Genomic DNA, 17,951 nt, shown 5'->3' with positions numbered 1-17,951 from the left:
ACCAATACACACTCTGACTGTAACATGGTACACCAATACACATTCTGACTGTAACATGGTACAATAATACACACTCTGACTGTAACATGGTACACCAATACACACTCTGACTGTAACTTGGTACACCAATACACACTCTGACTGTAACATGGTATACCAATACACACTCTGACTGTTACATGGTACACCAATACACACTCTGCCTGTAACACGGTACACCAATACACACTCTGCCTGTAACATGGTACACCAATACACAATCTGACTGTAACATGGTACACCAATCCACACTCTGACTGTAACATGGTACACCAATACATACTCTGCCTGTAACATGGTACACCAATACACACTCTGAATGTAACATGGTACTCCAATATACACTCTGACTGTAACATGGTACACCAATACACAATCTGACTGTAACATGGTACACCAATACACCCTCTGCCTGTAACATGGTACACCAATACACACTCAGCCTGTAACATGGTACACCTATACACACTCTGACTGTAACCTGGTACACCAATACACAATCTGACTGTAACATGGTACACCAATCCACACTCTGACTGTAACATGGTACACCAATACACCCTCTGACTGTAACATGGTACACCAATACACAATCTGACTGTACCATGGTACACCAATACACACTCTGACTGTAACATGGAACACCAATACACACTCTGACTGTAACATGGTACTCCAATACACACTCTGCCTGTAACATTGTACACCAATACACACTCTGACTGTAACATGGTACAACAATACACACTCTGACTGTAACATGGTACACCAACACACACTCTGCCTGTAACATGGTACACCAATACACATTCTGACTGCAACATGGTACACCAATACACACTCTGACTGTAACTTGGTACACCAATACACACTCTGACTGTAACATGGTCCACCAATACACACTCTGACTGTAACATGGTACAATAATACACACTCTGACTGTAACGTGGTACACCAATACACACTCTGACTGTAACATGGTCCACCAATACACACTCTGACTGTAACATGGTACAACAATACACATTCTGACTGTAACATGGTACAATAATACACACTCTGACTGTAATGACTGTAACATGGTACACCAATACACATTCTGACTGCAACATGGTACACCAATACACACTCTGACTGTAAGATGGTACACCAATACACATTCTGACTGTAACATGGTACACCAATACACACTCTGTAACATGGTACAATAATACACACTCTGACTGTAACGTGGTACACCAATACACACTCTGACTGTAACATGGTATACCAATACACACTCTGACTGTTACATGGTACACCAATACACACTCTGACTGTAACAATACACACTCTGACTGTAACATGGTACACCAATCCACACTCTGACTGTAACATGGTACACCAATACATACTCTGCCTGTAACATGGTACACCAATACACACTCAGCCTGTAACATGGTACACCTATACACACTCTGACTGTAACCTGGTACACCAATACACAATCTGACTGTAACATGGTACACCAATACACACTCTGCCTGTAACATCGTACACCAATACACACTCTGCCTGTAACATGGTACAACAATACACACTCTGCCTGTAACATGGTACACCTATACACACTCTGACTCTAGCCTGACTTGTTACTGATGAGGAGGTTTTCTGTAGGAGTATCACGTAGCCAGACAGTAGCTCTATTGTCAGTTGTTGACTAGTTAACACCGTAGATATGTAACTGGTTGACATGGGTTACTAACTATTAATAGTACCTTCTACACTTTATCTCGTTTGATATTCATATTTTTGCATTCACTTAAAATTAAACTAAAACATGACTCACTGATTGCACTATTTGCCTATAGCAATTTTAGAACTAATGTTTGAGGGGATTTTGTAAAATGTTCAAACAGTAGAATTAGCTATATTGAGCCTGCATAGAGTAGTAGGAAGACTATTTATTGTGAAAACAGTAGTTTCTGTTGGAATAAGACTAGTAGATTGAGTTTAGTTCCAGGTAGACTAAAATGAAAATCAATTTAAATTGTATGAAGAATAAATCTAAGTTATTCAGGAGTTTTAAATTCCATTTCCATTAAATATGCGTTATCATTTTAATTGACTGAAAATTCAACTGACATAACTCTCAGTCATGGTTTTTGATTAGTCAATATCCTATATCTTTGTAACAGAACCAGCCAATGGGAACTTCACAATGGAAGCCCCGCCCCCTACAACGTTCAGTCCCACCACAAGCAAATCCAAGAACGTGATTGATCCCGATATAAGCGATATCAATGTTGATAAGCCGGAGATTGATGTGGGTAAGATATCTTTCATGAAGACAGATGGAACCGGATGTTTGTGCTCAGCCTCGGGTCTAATTACAAAACACTCGGTCCTTTCCCCATACTTTCGTATGGATTAAACTTTAACAGAACCCGTTTAGTGATAAATGTGTGCAAGTTAAAACTCTTACATAAGAAAACCTTTTGAAGTCGAATGTTGCTTGTTACTTGTTGAAAATTTTAGAAATCACCAGAACAGACCATCACATTACCTAACAGTCAATATAATCACTCACTAATGCCAACTAATGTCCGACTTTCACGATTCGTAATCATCATTCATTTCACTTAAAAACTCTTGATTCTCCTATATGAGCTTGATTTCTAAGTATGACAAATTAATATCACCACATCTGTGAGGTTAATGTTGCATGTATAGAATCTATAGCTCTGCAATATAGATATAGCTGACCTGTGCTATATCATAACTATGCTAGTCATAGAGGTCAGCCTTGGTAGGCACAATCATTTCAAACCCTGTATAGTGTGGAAAATATTGAGATCTTTTTTATATATTGATGATGATAATAGTCTCTCTTGGAGAAAATTTGAAAATGCCATAAAATTAATAAAGATATTAAAATAAAACAGATTATTTTGTATCATTAAAATGGTTTCTTTCTTTTAACATTTAAAAAAAAAATAAAAAAAATTAAAATTTCATTTCTAACATTTGTAGGTACAGATAGGAATGATAATAATGATCAGCCAGAAACCAAGGAAACAGCTACGATGAAAGACGACCACATTGGAATTATCATCGGCGCTTTGGGTGGTCTCCTCCTTGTCTTCTTTGTTGTTCTTATCACTTTCATTATCCGCCATAAGAGGATGAAGCAGAACAACAATCGTCGCAGCTTGAAACCGGTTGTCGACCGACATATTGCTGTCAATCTTAGTGATCTCCAAGGCAACACCAATGGCAAGCTCTCCAATGGTAACGTCTACAATAGCGTAGCCACTGACGAAATGGATGTCGATCGAGAAATCTGCAATGGAGGTGAAAAATTATGTAAGAGTCCAACTCCTTCGTGTCCATACTCGGATCCAAAAGATTCAATTCAAGGGAGAGAACTCCCTGACTTCCCAAGTTCATCTGAAGGAACAGGTATACATTGGTCTAATCTTACTACCAGAGCATGTGAAGGGTGCCATGTGGATTCGCCTGAACAGCCTGATACTGCTTCCATGATATTATGGGATATAATGCCTGCCCCTACCAAATATACTGCCTTCAACTGCTCTCTAAACCAATGTCTAAATCTTAAATCAGAACTTCTCCATTTACCCATGAAGGGGATAATAGACGGTTTATTATTTATTTATTTATTTTTTTATTTTTTTATTAATTTCCTCATTAAAAAAGCTTTAATAAACCGCTCAGGGGGGTCTTCCCTAAAAAATAAAATGCTGTTAAATCTCATGAACTACAAGACATCTTATAAATCATTGATTGTTTCTCATTTTAAATCCTGAACATAATTTTAGTTTGATATTGAGATATTTCACCTTGATTACTGAAAGTTCACCACCTGATGACACCTGTCTACCACAACAGGGTAACCATAGCCTTCACAATTCTCTTCAAGTCCCTACAAGATCAAAGACAAACTTGTAACAAATTGTTACATTATCATTTCAATAAATTTCCATAGAATAGAAATTAGGTATATCTGGTGTTGTGGAGCATGTTTGCTACTCCATTCAGAAAGTTCCTCCCACTAAACTTCTATGAGAAGAACAGTGTGAGGTGTTCTGAATGGTTTGTTGCAGAAAACCCCTGTCTATGTATCTGATATATCTCTGTAGGCTATTCCTCAGAGGTGATTGGAAACCCATGTAAGACAGACATGTGTACCTGAATATTGTAGTATTCCCTTATGAGGATGTACCAATGTACCATTGGTCATCCTTACCAATACTGATTCCTACCTAGAACTCTGTGAATGGGTGAGCTCCAGGAATGGGGTATCTGCTTGGCTTGTAGTTTATCTGCTTTAAACTTGTTGTTGTAAGCTGTTTGTGATGGAATGGATGTGTACAAGAATGATGATAGTTCCTCAGATGTCGCGTGTCCTTCTATTATCTCCCTTTGATCATGGAATTTTTGTGTTGTTCTTTGTCTACAGGTCCCCTGATGCCCAGTTTAGCTTACAGATCATGTCTTATATCTTACAGAAAAATCTTTGAGGGTAAAACATGATTTGTAAAATGGTCACAACACAATAAAATATAATAGAGAAAATATATGGTCAGAAATCTGAAAAATAATATGTTAGGTTGCATGTAGATCAGGTTGAAGGCAGGGGTCAAATATTGACAGGTTACAGATGAGACCAATGTATACTTGCCCCCACCCCCCACTCACATACACATCCTCTCACCCCTTCATAATGGAATGTTCCTAATACTTGTAATTCCTGTAATATCAGCCCAGAGTCTCCGTGAATTTTCTACCTTGTACTTTGGAATGATTTTTGGATGACAGATTGACTCCTTTCCTTATTATTTTCCTGTTTACATACTTCTCCCACCTCTGTGAATGCACAAACACAAGTCCCATGTTGGACACCCATGTGGAATAAGTCTATGCCACAAGTCCAATGTTGGACACCCAAGTGAAATAAGTCTACACTAGCTGGTGACCCCCCGGTTCAGGAACTACACTTTTCTGAATCCTAAATGAATAAAAAGGTGCATATTATACATGATATATTTATTAAAACAAACTTGCTGCAAATCTTTTGCATACTGCTTTAATTTTTAAATTATATCTCTGGTCAACTATGCTTTTTTCTGTTTTTCTTGGTTAATTTATGAATTATCTAGAAAAGTCTACTTAACTTATTGTTCCTTTCACAATGTCAGTGCGAGTTTTTATAAACCTCCTGACAAAGAGGTCGGACAGTCTATAACTATGTAGGTATAGGAAATTATCAGTTTACCTTAGGGTGTAATATGTCCATACAAACTTACCAGGTATATGGTTGTGGTTTTTCAATGAGAAAAAACAGCAAATCTGGAAAATAAATAATGCTTGATGAAGAAAAATGTGCATTTGTAATTCTAATGCATTTTGTAAATGTAGCTTGTTTTTTTTTAATTTCTTTTGCCATTACGATTAGAATGTTCTTAAGTAAAATACATGTATATCTATTTGTATTACTGTAGTATATCATTATAACATCTTTCTCTTGGAAATGGTGTTTACATAAAACTTCAAGTTTCTCATGATATTTGGTTTATACATGATTAATTTGTCTTTGATAGGACTGAGGAAATTAAAACAATACTGTATTCATGGTTGAAGGAAAAGCATGATTCTTCATTACACATTAAACATTCATGTCAAAATAATAAGTTTCATTTTTTCTGTATTTTTACTCTCAAAATTTCTTCAACTTGATTTTGAAAAACATAATTTCTTGAATTCTTATACATTTTGAAAAACAATAAAAATGAAATGTTTTCAATATTTCCTTAGATTCACGTGACTATGCTGTGCCTGATGTGACAAAATCTGCTCTGGTGGTAGCCCTTCCTCCACAGCCCCCTCAACCTCCCCTGAGGGGCAATGCAACCCCCAAATCTGCTGGGGGCACACCCTCACTGATGACCAACTCTCTGGACAAGCCCCCGACCTATGACGCCCTGTATGCGGCAGCCGACGTCATCAACAACATGCAGGTGCCTAACATCCCGAGTCTACAGGGGGTTAGTGGCAACAATGTATACGCTGTACCCAATGCTGAACTGCTGCTCTCGCTCGAACACTCCGTCATGCAGTTCCCCCGTGACAGCCTCCAGTTCATCGAAGTGCTCGGTGAGGGCCAGTTTGGTGAGGTAAGTCTGGTACTTTAACAACTATTTTCAGGGATGTTTTTCAAATGTTCTTCTTTATAAAGTTGATATATAGTTGATATATAGCTGATGTATAGTTGATATATAGTTGATATAAAGTTGATATATAGTTGATATATAGTTAATATAAAGTTGATATATAGTGGACATATAGTGGATATAAAGTTGATATATAATATAGCTGATATAAAGTTGATATATAGTGGATATAAAGTTGATATATAGTTGATATAAAGTTGATTTATGACTGATATATAGTTGATATATAGTTGATATATAGCTGATATAAAGTTGATATATAGTTGATATATAGCTGATATATAGCTGTTATATAGTTGATATAAAATTGATATATACCTGATATATAGCTGATATATAGTTGATATATAGTTGATATAAAGTTGATATATACCTGATATAAAGTTGATATATAGCTTAGCTGATGTATAGTTGATATTATATAGCTGATATTTAGTTGATATATAGCTGATATATAGCTGATATAAAGTTATAAAGTTGATATATAGCTGATATTTAGTTGATATATAGCTGATATATAGCTGATATAAAGTTATAAAGCTGATATATAGCTGATATATAGTTGATATAAAGTTGATATATAGCTGATAAAAAGTTATATAGTTGATATAAAGCTGATATAAAGTTATAAAGTTGATATATAGCTGATATATATCTGATATATAGCTGATATATAGTTGATATATAGTTGATATATAGCTGACATAAAGTTATAAAGTTGATATATAGCTGATATATAGCTGATATAAAGTTATAAAGTTGATATATAGCTGATATATAGCTGATATAAAGTTATAAAGTTGATATATAGCTGATATAATTTGTTCTGTACTGTTGAATCAGGTTAACCTAATAATTCTGGTTTCCAAAATAAACTTCAGATTAAGTTGTTAGTTAGTGAATCAGGATTTAAATATAGTGAATGTTTCTCATTTGTCAGCACATAGATAAGTCCATAGTTTCAACAGTCATTTTAGATAAAGTATTAACCACTCGGATAAAGTTTAAACAGTCATTTTAGATAAAGTATTAACCACTCTTATGAAGGAATAGCTCCCTTATATAAGTAAACCTATGTAATTCTTACCATTTCAGGTTCACCTTTGTGAGGCCATCAATTGTGGTGAGTTTATTAACGACGAATATTTTGGAAACCGGACAAGTTCTCGCCCAGTGCTAGTGGCAGTGAAGATGCTGAGGAGGAATGCGGATGACCGAGCTAGGTAACTACAACACCGACTGCACTTCAATGCCCATAGTTCTAGTATAGAAGATCTTTATTCTCCTGTGTGATCGTCATCTTATGTGGGACAGATTTTTTTTTACATAACAGTACATGGAGAATGAAATTACACCTCAGTGGAAAAAGCTGAATTTGATCAGAAAAGCATCATTTAATTTTGTATAGCTTTGAAACCCTTCTAACTTGCAACCTAATTTCTTGAGGAAAGATACAAGTTTAAATTGCTGTTTGTCATACAGGTCTGACTTCCATAAGGAGATCAAGATCATGTCTCAACTGAGGGACCCGAACATCGTGCGCGTGCTGGGTGTGTGTACCCACGAGGAGCCCCTGTGTATGATCGTGGAGTACATGAAGTATGGAGACCTCAACCAGTTCTTGCTTGACCATGTACCAGAGAGCCCAGTCGCTCAGGCAACCAACGCCAAGACTTTGAGGTAACTACACTGGTCTTACTTCATTTGTTGAAGTATTTGGCATTTCACATTAATGTTAACATCAGGTCCATTTGTAACCCAACAGACAGGCTACCTCTCTTAGACTGGACAGGTGTATCCGCACTTTTACCGGTGTGAGATTTCCTTGTCTCACCCTAGGGTTGAGACGGGGATATTCCCCTATTCATAACAATTAATGGTATGACACTTTTACCGGTGTGAGATGACGTCACGTCAACAATACAATGACGTCACGTCAACAATCCATCAACGTCACGTCAAACCTGAATTTAGCATCCAACGTTATCATTACATTGTGTATATGATACACATTGGGAGAACAGGGTAAGAGAAAAAGAATCATTCACCCCCTTGTGGGTAAGATAGGGGAATCTCAAACCTCGGGGAAAGATTCTTAAGTTGCCAAACATAAGAATATTCACCCTCGGATTGAGATTACCAAGGGGGTGAGAGATTCTATTACTCTCTAACAAGTAGGGTGAGATGAAAGTCCAGTTACTAAAAATATGTGATAGAACTATTCTTGTATTTACTATTTGTATTATATATTTTGCATGAAAATTTTTGATTAATTACATTATTTCCGTCTCTCTGTAGCTACGGATGTTTGATATACATGGCCTCTCAGATTGCTTCTGGAATGAAATACTTGGAATCCCTTAACATGGTTCACCGTGACCTGGCCACACGCAACTGTTTGGTTGGGACGAACTTCACCATTAAGATTTCTGACTTTGGTATGAGTCGTAGCCTGTACAGTGCAGATTACTACCGGATAGAGGGCCGCGCAGTCCTACCAATCAGATGGATGGCATGGGAAAGTATCCTCCTGGTATGTAGCTCAAAACCACCCATAGAGTAGCCTCCTGGTATGTAGCTCAAAACCACCCACCACCCATAAAGTATCCTCCTGGTATGTAGCTCAAAACCACCCATAGAGTAGCCTCCTGGTATGTAGCTCAAAACCACCCACCACCCATAAAGTATCCTCCTGGTATGTAGCTCAAAACCGCCCATAGAGTAGCCTCCTGGTAAGTAGCTCAAAACCACCCATAGAGTTAACTGTACTCAAAACCACCCATAGAGTTAACTGTGCTCAAAACCACCCATAGAGTTAACTTGTCCATAAATGCTCTCAATATAGTTAATTTAGAGTGTCTCAAAAGAAAACAGCTTATCCAATTGTTACTGCTCTGATTTTCAATTTTGCAGTCCAAACTTTATAAAAACTACATTTAACCTACTTTTTAAATCTGGTTCACATAGAGTCAGTATTATTGACTATTATTGACTAACAACATCTTATATTTTTTCTGTCAATAAACTTTAAGTGTAGCTCTGATGTAAAACAGAAAATATTTAAATTTGTTGTTGAATTACATATTGTATTTAAGATGAAAGTTAGAATGTCCAGAAAAAAACAGTTTTGCATGAATAGACAGTCGAGGAAAAAGAAAAAGTGTAATAAACAAGTTGTATTAACAGTATAAATGCAAAACCAAATATCAAGCAGGTTTACACAGTGTATGCTGTATAAAAAAACCATAGCATAAATATGATATTCGTCATCATTTGTACAATAGTAAGACTTTCCTGTTCATTTCTTTTGCTGACAAAATGTTTATTGACGATATGCGTCCATGTGTCTTAAGTTGTATAGGTGTTTTATTCTCCCTATAAATCAAGCATTTTAATGTTTTCAGGGTAAGTTCACCACTAAGAGTGACGTGTGGTCATTTGCCGTGACACTGTGGGAAGTGTTGACCTTCGCTAAGGACCAGCCGTTTGACAGTCTGACCGATGAGCAAGTGATTGAGAACGCTGGACACTATTACCGTAACGATAACAAGGAGGTTTACCTACCACAGCCTAATAACTGCCCCAAGGAGATCTTTGACCTCATGTACGAGTGTTGGAACAGGAATGAATGCTATCGCCCTTCCTACCGAGAAATTCACATGTTCTTGCAGAGGAAAAACATGGGTTACAACCCAAAAGATGAAATGATGAACCAGATCAGGGTGCCCATTTGTTGATCACAATAATTATTTTGAATATTACCGTTGTTCGTCAAGAATGTATATTAAATCTGGGTTTGTCATATGTTTTGAGGTTGTGACCCAGTAAAATTACTAGTCATTCAAACTTTCCGGTGAAACGGATTGATCATGTTTGGTGCAACATGGGAAATGTTGACTTCCTTTCAACGAAACCAAAGACAAACTTTGGTGATTGAGACAGATGGAGATTGGGCTGTCCCAGTCTTATAAAGAGGGGTGGCAGGTAAATTGACACTTGCTTTTAATGACAGGTGCTATGACCCTATCAACAATGGACCCTTCCTCGTGTCATGCATCACCGAAGTTGACACATCAGTTGCCATATATAGTCATACGAATGGAATTGTGATAAAGAATGCGTCAAGATGATCTGAATTACACACTAACTTCAGTGTGTTCATACTCACCTGTGTTGTGATAGTGAAGAAATCCATGGAGGGGAAACATGTATAGTATTATCATAATTGTCTTATTTATAATGTTTTGCCATAAAATTGACCTATTTCTGATGATACAGAAATAAATTCACACCTTTGTGCTCCGACAAACACTGTTTGTGTATCTCAGAACATTGCCTAATCCTAAAAGGGTAAGGGTTATCTGCCCTTGATCACCATCAGTTATCAACCAAGGTAGCATCGAGGAGGACTAAGAGTGCTGTTGTAGTAATCCGAGGAACAACATGGTGACAATTGTTCTCACTTGGATTATTATTTTTGAATAATTGTATTTAATTCCAGTCATTTACAAAGATGTTTAACCAACACCCATACATAAGCCTAGAAGTGTTCAGAACAGTTCTGACCTGGTTATCTCCCTTTGATTGTTATAGATTGTGTGTTGGAGTTCCTGGGAGGGGGAGCATTGATCAACTGTTTTAGTTGTGCCATTATTATGTGTATATGGAGAATATCATTGAGATAATAGCATTATCTCTATTTACAATAACGTTAGAAAAAATAAATTATAGGATATATATATATATATGATTCCGTTACTTCTGTGTAACTGGAAGCAATCATAGTGCTAAATTGCTATACATGTCCTAATTCCATATAATCAATGCCTTTGCATCTTTTGCATAAAGAAAAATATTAGTTTTTGTGGATATACATTTTGCTTCATGATTAATTTCATTTGTATTTAATTATTGCGGTTATGTCAAACAACTTCAGAAATGATAGGATTCCTGATAAGAAATATGTACTGATATATTTTCTCATAAGGTTTCCTTCAGAATTGGGTGGGAGTAAGATTACGTGAGTAAAGATTACGTATGTACATTTTGATTATTAAGATAAATTTTATCTTCTTTATGTTGTAAACTTCCTCCCTTGTTGTTAATAGCTTATGAAAGTAAATAATTATTTGTGAAAATTTAACAGGTGCAATATGTTTAACGTTATAGATGCCGACATTTTCATTATAAGTTGTTAAGATGCCATTGTAAAGTAAAATCACTTTTTTAAGAACTGTAAACCAGTAAACCACCGACCAAATAAGGTTATGACAATAACTACCTAGATACTGAGCTCTGTTTTATCTCTGCTTTTACTAGAGTCACCCCCTTGTCCAAAATACTTGTCCTTAAACTATTTAATGATGAAATGATCATGCTTTGTCATAATCATTGAGAAATAGTTTTTAAAATGAATGCTGTGAAGAATAAACCTGACATTTTAGAATGCTTTTCATTTTAATTTTGTCAGTTTGTTTTGAAAATTTGTTACAACAAATATTCAATGAAGTCTTGAGTTTGTGATTTTATCAATTAAATAAATATGAAAATAGTCTATACAGGTAATAATCTACCTGTAAAAAGCTCTTTTCATGAAACCTACATGAAGATGTGACCAAATACCAACGGAGCTTTGTACATAAAACCTTATTAGAGCTTAGGCCACTATTTTTGGTTTGTAATTTAGTGTAACAATTAAATCAAAGACTGTTTCATAGACAAAGTGATAGATTTATAATCTGTACCCTTCACTGTGGAGGTAAGTACAGAACATTGTGTACCCTTCTCTGTGAAGGTATGTACCGTATATAGTGTACCCTTCACTGTGGAGGTATGTACAGTATATATAGTGTACCCTTCACTGTGGAGGTAAGTACAGTATATAGTGTACCCTTCACTGTGGAGGTAAGTACAGAACATTATGTACCCTTCACTGTGGAGGTATGTACAGTATATTATGTACCCTTCACTGTGGAGGTATGTACAGTATATAATGTACCCTTCACTGTGGAGGTAAGTACAGTATGTAGTGTACCCTTTACTTTGGAGGTATGTACAGTATATTATGTACCCTTTACTGTGGAGGTATTTACAGAATATTATGTACTAGCCCATGTGGAGGTATGTACAGTATATTATGTACTAGCCCATGTGGAGGTTTGTACAGTATAGTATGTACCCTTCACTGTGGAGGTATGTACAGTATATTAGGTACCCTTTACTGTGGAGGTATGTACAGTATATTAGGTACCCTTCACTGTGGAGGTATGTACAGTATATTATGTTCCCTTTACTGTGGAGGTATGTACAGTATATTATGTACCCTTTACCTAGGAGGTATGTACAGTATATTATGTACTAGCCCATGTGGAGGTATGTACAGTATATAGTGTACTAGCCCATGTGGAGGTATGTACAGTATATAGTGTACTATCCCATGTGGAGGTAGTTTTACTATATGTAGTTGCTAGCCTAAACCCTTGTCATGTCAGCCCTTTTTATGTGATGACACTTGTTTGGATTAGTTTCAGTTTTTTCACAGGTTTTGATTAAATTATATATATGTTTTCAAGGTAGTTATGTACAGTGATTTCCAAAATTGTTCAGTGAGTGTGAAATCTTACAGGCTTTTTAGTGCCGAGAACTGTTACAATAACAGTAGGAACTGTTACAATAACATGTTACAATAACAATAGGAACTGTTACAATAACAGTAGGAACTGTTACAATAACATGTTACAATAACAATAGGAACTGTTACAATAACAGTAGGAACTGTTACAATAACAGTAGGAACTGCATTGATGCATTCGTATATGTATGTGAACATTTATAATAACACTTAACAATTTTGGAATATTTTTGCAATTAACATAGACTTTTATAAAAAAAATATATATATATAAAAAACAAAAATGTGTAATGTGTATTCAGGGTTTAATAACTCCACCATTGCATGTATGATTATTTACATATATACTGATATGTTACGATTGATTTGGCAAGTTTAAAAACACCATTACATTATAAATTGGATGGATGAAGGCTTTATATTGCTTTTTAGACATCAGATACCAAAAAAGGTGATACAATGTTTTATTCATAATTTTAGCATATCACATATATATGAAAATAAGAATTTATGCAAATTAATGAGTTTATCGAAATCTTTGGGTTGTGACTTTAATTGAAACTAAATATATGACTTATATCCACCAAAGATTGAAACCATGATGGAACACTAGTTCACTAATTAACTATTACATTGATACATGTATGTAGATCTATATAAACCAACAAAACATCTCATTTCAGATTTTCCCATGTCTTATCTTCAGTGATGTTCATAAAAAATGAAACAAAATATAGAACAAAATTCAACTCAAAACATAAAAATAAAACATTCACTGGAAAAAGTGTGACATCCTTTTTAGGCAAGTGTTCCAAAATGTCTGGTAAGTTAAAAATATTGTGTTCCATGATGGATTTGATCTGGTATCAAGTCTTACTCAATATCAACATGACCTTGAGAGGTCGGATGTGATTGGGGTTATATTTTTATACAATGGCAATCGCGTGTGCATGAGCTTGTAAATGAGAGATGTACAAAAAAGTTTACCAAATTTGCATTTATTTTGCCTTTTTACACAGCAAGCAGAACAACTGCATTCATCTAGCTTTGTACAGTAGTAAGATAGGAAGCTGTACACGAATATCTAATATATATAGAAATAGCTAGAGACAAATGGTATTAAAAACAACCGTGATTTAATCATGTACATAACAATTTGTGAAATTTGTCCAAGCTTTGTTTTTTTAATGAATCACCCTTTGTGTACCCCACTGTTTTGGCTTGTTAGAGGCCCTGCCCACCAGATCTTTGTCTTGATTGGACACTGGGATGGGGCACCAAGAGGAAGTGCTTATCAATGACAACAGGGTGACACTTTTTATTATTTATATCTCATGATGTAGATGTGTTCTAGATATGTTTTAAATCATGTTTCTATATTTATGTCATTCCAGTTGACTGTCATCATGACGTCATTGAGTCAGTGAAAATCAGAGCCATATTATTATGTCATTCATTATTGCAAATATCCAAGTCTTTTGGAAATGTCATTTTGTTTGTCGTGTATGTTTACTTAACCAAAACTTAACTCAGGCCAAGTGCAGGTGCTTATAATAAAACATAAACAATTGTATTGACTTACATAGCCTCACAACATTGTACAAGCTACACGTTAAGGTGGTCACATAAACTCAACGAATGATAAATAATTTATTGACCAATCTAAACTGTACCAATCTAAACTGTACCAATCTTAAACTGTACCAATCTTAACTGTTCCAATCTTAAACTGTACCAATCTTAACTGTACCAATCTTAAACTGTACCAATCTAAACTGTACCAATCTAAACTGTACCAATCTTAAACTGTATCAATCTTAACTGTACCAATCTCCAGAATCTTGCATTAAGTTTTGAAAACAAGGTCAAAATTTAAAATGTGTGAGAATCAAATGTATAGGTCTTTAATGAAACATTTAATGGCTTCTCAGAAAAAAACTTTATTTAACTGATCTTTGAATTCCAAATTTGATATGGATATTATTGAAATAGGAACAAATTAAAGGGTTTGATACTCCTTTTGACCCAGGTAACATCACACATTCTGTACTTGTCTGAGGTAGCGACACACACATTCTGTACTTGTCTGAGGTAGCGACACACACATTCTGTACTTGTCTGAGGTAGCGACACACACATTCTGTACTTGTCTGAGGTAGCGACACACACATTCTGTACTTGTCTGAGGTAGCGACACACACATTCTGTACTTGTCTGAGGTAGCGACACACACATTCTGTACTTGTCTGAGGTAGCGACACACACATTCTGTACTTGTCTGAGGTAGCGACACACATTGTGTACTTGTCTGAGGTAGCGACACACACATTCTCTACTTGTCCGAGGTAGCGACACACACATTGTGTACTTGTCTGAGATAGCGACACACACATTCTCTACTTGTACGAGGTAGGGACACACATTGTGTACTTGTCTGAGGTAGCGACACGCACATTCTGTATTTGACCTAGGTAACACTACACATTCTGTATTTGACCTAGGTAACACCACACAATTTGTACCTGACCCAGGTAATGACACACACATTCTGTACTTGTCTGAGGTACCAACACACACATTCCGTACTTGTCTGAGGTAGCGACACACATTCTGTACTTGTCCCAGGTAACGACACACACATTCTGTATTTGACCTAGCTGGTAACACTACACAAAACCAGAAAAAATAAATTATAGGATACCACACAATTTGTACCTGACCCAGGTAACGACACACACATTCTGTACTTGTCCCAGGTAATGACACACACATTCTGTACTTGTCCCAGGTAACGACACACACATTCTGTATTTGACCTAGATAACACTACACATTCTGTCTATATTTGATCTAGATAACACCACACAATTTGTACCTGACCCAGGTAACGACACACACATTCTGTACTTGTCCCAGGTAATGACACACACATTCTGTACTTGTCCCAGGTAACGACACACACATTCTGTACTTGTCTGAGGTAGCGACACACACATTCTGTATTTGTCTGAGGTACCAACGCACACATTCTGTACTTGTCTGAGGTAGCGACACACACATTCTGTATTTGTCTGAGGTACCAACACACACATTCTGTACTTGTCTGAGGTAGCGACACACATTCTGTACTTGTCTGAGGTACCGACACACACATTCTGTATTTGACCTAGATAACACTACACATTCTGTCTGTATTTGACCTAGGTAACACCACACAATTTGTACCTGACCCAGGTAATGACACGCACATTCTGTATTTGTCTGAGGTACCAACACACACATTCTGTACTTGTCTGAGGTACCGACACACACATTCTGGACTTGTCTGAGGTACCGACACACACATTCTGAACTTGTGTGAGGTACCAACACACACATTCTGTACTTGTCTGAGGTAGCGACACACACATTCTGTATTTGTCTGAGGTACCAACACACACATTCTGTTCTTGTCTGAGGTAGCGACACACATTCTGTACTTGTCCCAGGTAACGACACACACATTCTGTATTTGACCTAGATAACACGACACATTCTGTCTGTATTTGACCTAGGTAACACCACACAATTTGTACCTGCCCCAGGTAATGACACGCACATTCTGTATTTGTCTGAGGTACCAACACACCCATTCTGTACTTGTCTGAGGTACCGACACACACATTCTGTACTTGTCTGAAGTACCGACACACACATTCTGTACTTGTCTGAGATACCGACACACACATTCTGTACTTGTCTGAGGTACCGACACACACATTCTGTACTTGTCTGAGGTACCGACGTACTTGTCCCAGGTAACGACACACACATTCTGTATTTGACCTAGATAACACTACACATTCTGTCTGTATTTGACCTAGGTAACACCACACAATTTGTACCTGACCCAGGTAATGACACGCACATTCTGTATTTGTCTGAGGTACCAACACACACATTCTGTACTTGTCTGAGATCCCAACCCACCCATTCTGTACCCGCCAGTCATCTATCATTCCTTAAGACTTGGATATTATCCTCATTATACCTGTTGTTTTTGTCATATTCTCGTCATTTTACATTAAAATCAACAGATACATAGAAGTGTCAAGGAATTAATTGGCTATTGCATTTTTCATTTCAGGAACAGTTGTCATTTTTACTTTTTAAATCATTATTTTAAATTCGATTTTCGAAATCCCAACGTTCATGAATGTCTAAAATAACACAGAAGATTGAAATTGATTAAGAGACTATGATCAAATATCTTTGTAACATTTGCAAATAAGCATTGATAATCCTTTGAAATTTTTTGACACTCTTTCATTTTGAATTTTTAGCCATCATCAATAATGTACTAGTAAAGAGATCTAACTGTTTAGTAAGGGAAGTGGTGTACACTCTGATGTTGATATCAGTAGAGTTCATGAGGCACAAGGTCATTCAGTTCTGACGGAAATGAATCACATGCTGTGCATTCTAGATCCTGATTGGCTGATTTGAACTTAGGTATAAATGTGAGTTAGTGATTGGTTGAGTACTGTGGATGTAATTTTTATTTAGTACATATGTTCCTTTGTTATTGTGTTACTAGGCGACCGACATGCAATACATCATTTCTTGCTTATGACTGAGTCAATTAGGTTGTATTGTTTGTAAATAAAATCACAAATCATTTACACTATTTCTCTTCTTGTTATTGACTAGAAATCATGTTGAAATTATTACTAAGTATACCCCAGAATCAAAGGACATTACAATCAGTCACTCTACACTAAGTATACCCCAGAATCTAGAGACATTACAATCAGTCACTCTACACTAAGTATACCCCAGAATCCAGAGACATTACAATCATTACAATAGACATAATAACCAGTCTAAATGTCTCCACGTTACAAAGATTTAGGCCTAGTGTGTTAAGACTATAAACAATATTATTTTTGTGTTACATCATTGATGAGAGTAAATTTGAGACAAGGGCTTGGATATTCTTTACAGTCTTCCAAATCTGATGAATACTATGTACTGTTTTAGTTTATAACAGTCTTCCAAGCTATACTTGT

The 17,951-nt window shown here is 36.2% G+C and overlaps 1 protein-coding gene and 1 long non-coding RNA gene across 5 annotated transcripts in view; both read left to right on the top strand.

Annotated features, from left to right (window-relative positions):
- The window catches only part of LOC110447955 (discoidin domain-containing receptor 2-like), a 209,302-nt gene extending 196,689 nt beyond the window's left edge, over positions 1-12,613 (top strand). For 3 of the 4 annotated variants that reach the window (XM_021493953.1, XM_021493956.1, XM_021493955.1), the window contains 7 exons: positions 2,217-2,348; positions 3,052-3,480; positions 5,857-6,215; positions 7,368-7,495; positions 7,755-7,952; positions 8,571-8,805; positions 9,677-12,613. In XM_021493953.1, coding sequence (XP_021349628.1) covers positions 2,217-2,348; positions 3,052-3,480; positions 5,857-6,215; positions 7,368-7,495; positions 7,755-7,952; positions 8,571-8,805; positions 9,677-10,009 — 1,814 coding nt within the window. In that variant the 3' untranslated portion in view covers positions 10,010-12,613. The remainder of the gene's footprint in view (positions 1-2,216; positions 2,349-3,051; positions 3,481-5,856; positions 6,216-7,367; positions 7,496-7,754; positions 7,953-8,570; positions 8,806-9,676) is intronic. The other variant, XM_021493954.1, reaches the window with a different exon arrangement.
- A 3,866-nt stretch (positions 12,614-16,479) lies between these two features.
- LOC110447957 lies at positions 16,480-17,566 on the top strand. The gene is made up of 2 exons (XR_002462664.1): positions 16,480-16,679; positions 16,829-17,566. It is a non-coding gene; the product is annotated as an uncharacterized LOC110447957 (long non-coding RNA).
- Positions 17,567-17,951: the final 385 nt, after the last annotated feature.

The sequence above is a fragment of the Mizuhopecten yessoensis genome, unplaced genomic scaffold (genome assembly GCF_002113885.1).
Source record: "Mizuhopecten yessoensis strain PY_sf001 unplaced genomic scaffold, ASM211388v2 scaffold3693, whole genome shotgun sequence".
In the NCBI taxonomy this organism is placed as follows: Eukaryota; Metazoa; Mollusca; class Bivalvia; order Pectinida; family Pectinidae; genus Mizuhopecten; species Mizuhopecten yessoensis.
Note: the sequence above shows the minus strand (reverse complement) of the source record. Positions and strands in the feature narration are given on the sequence as shown.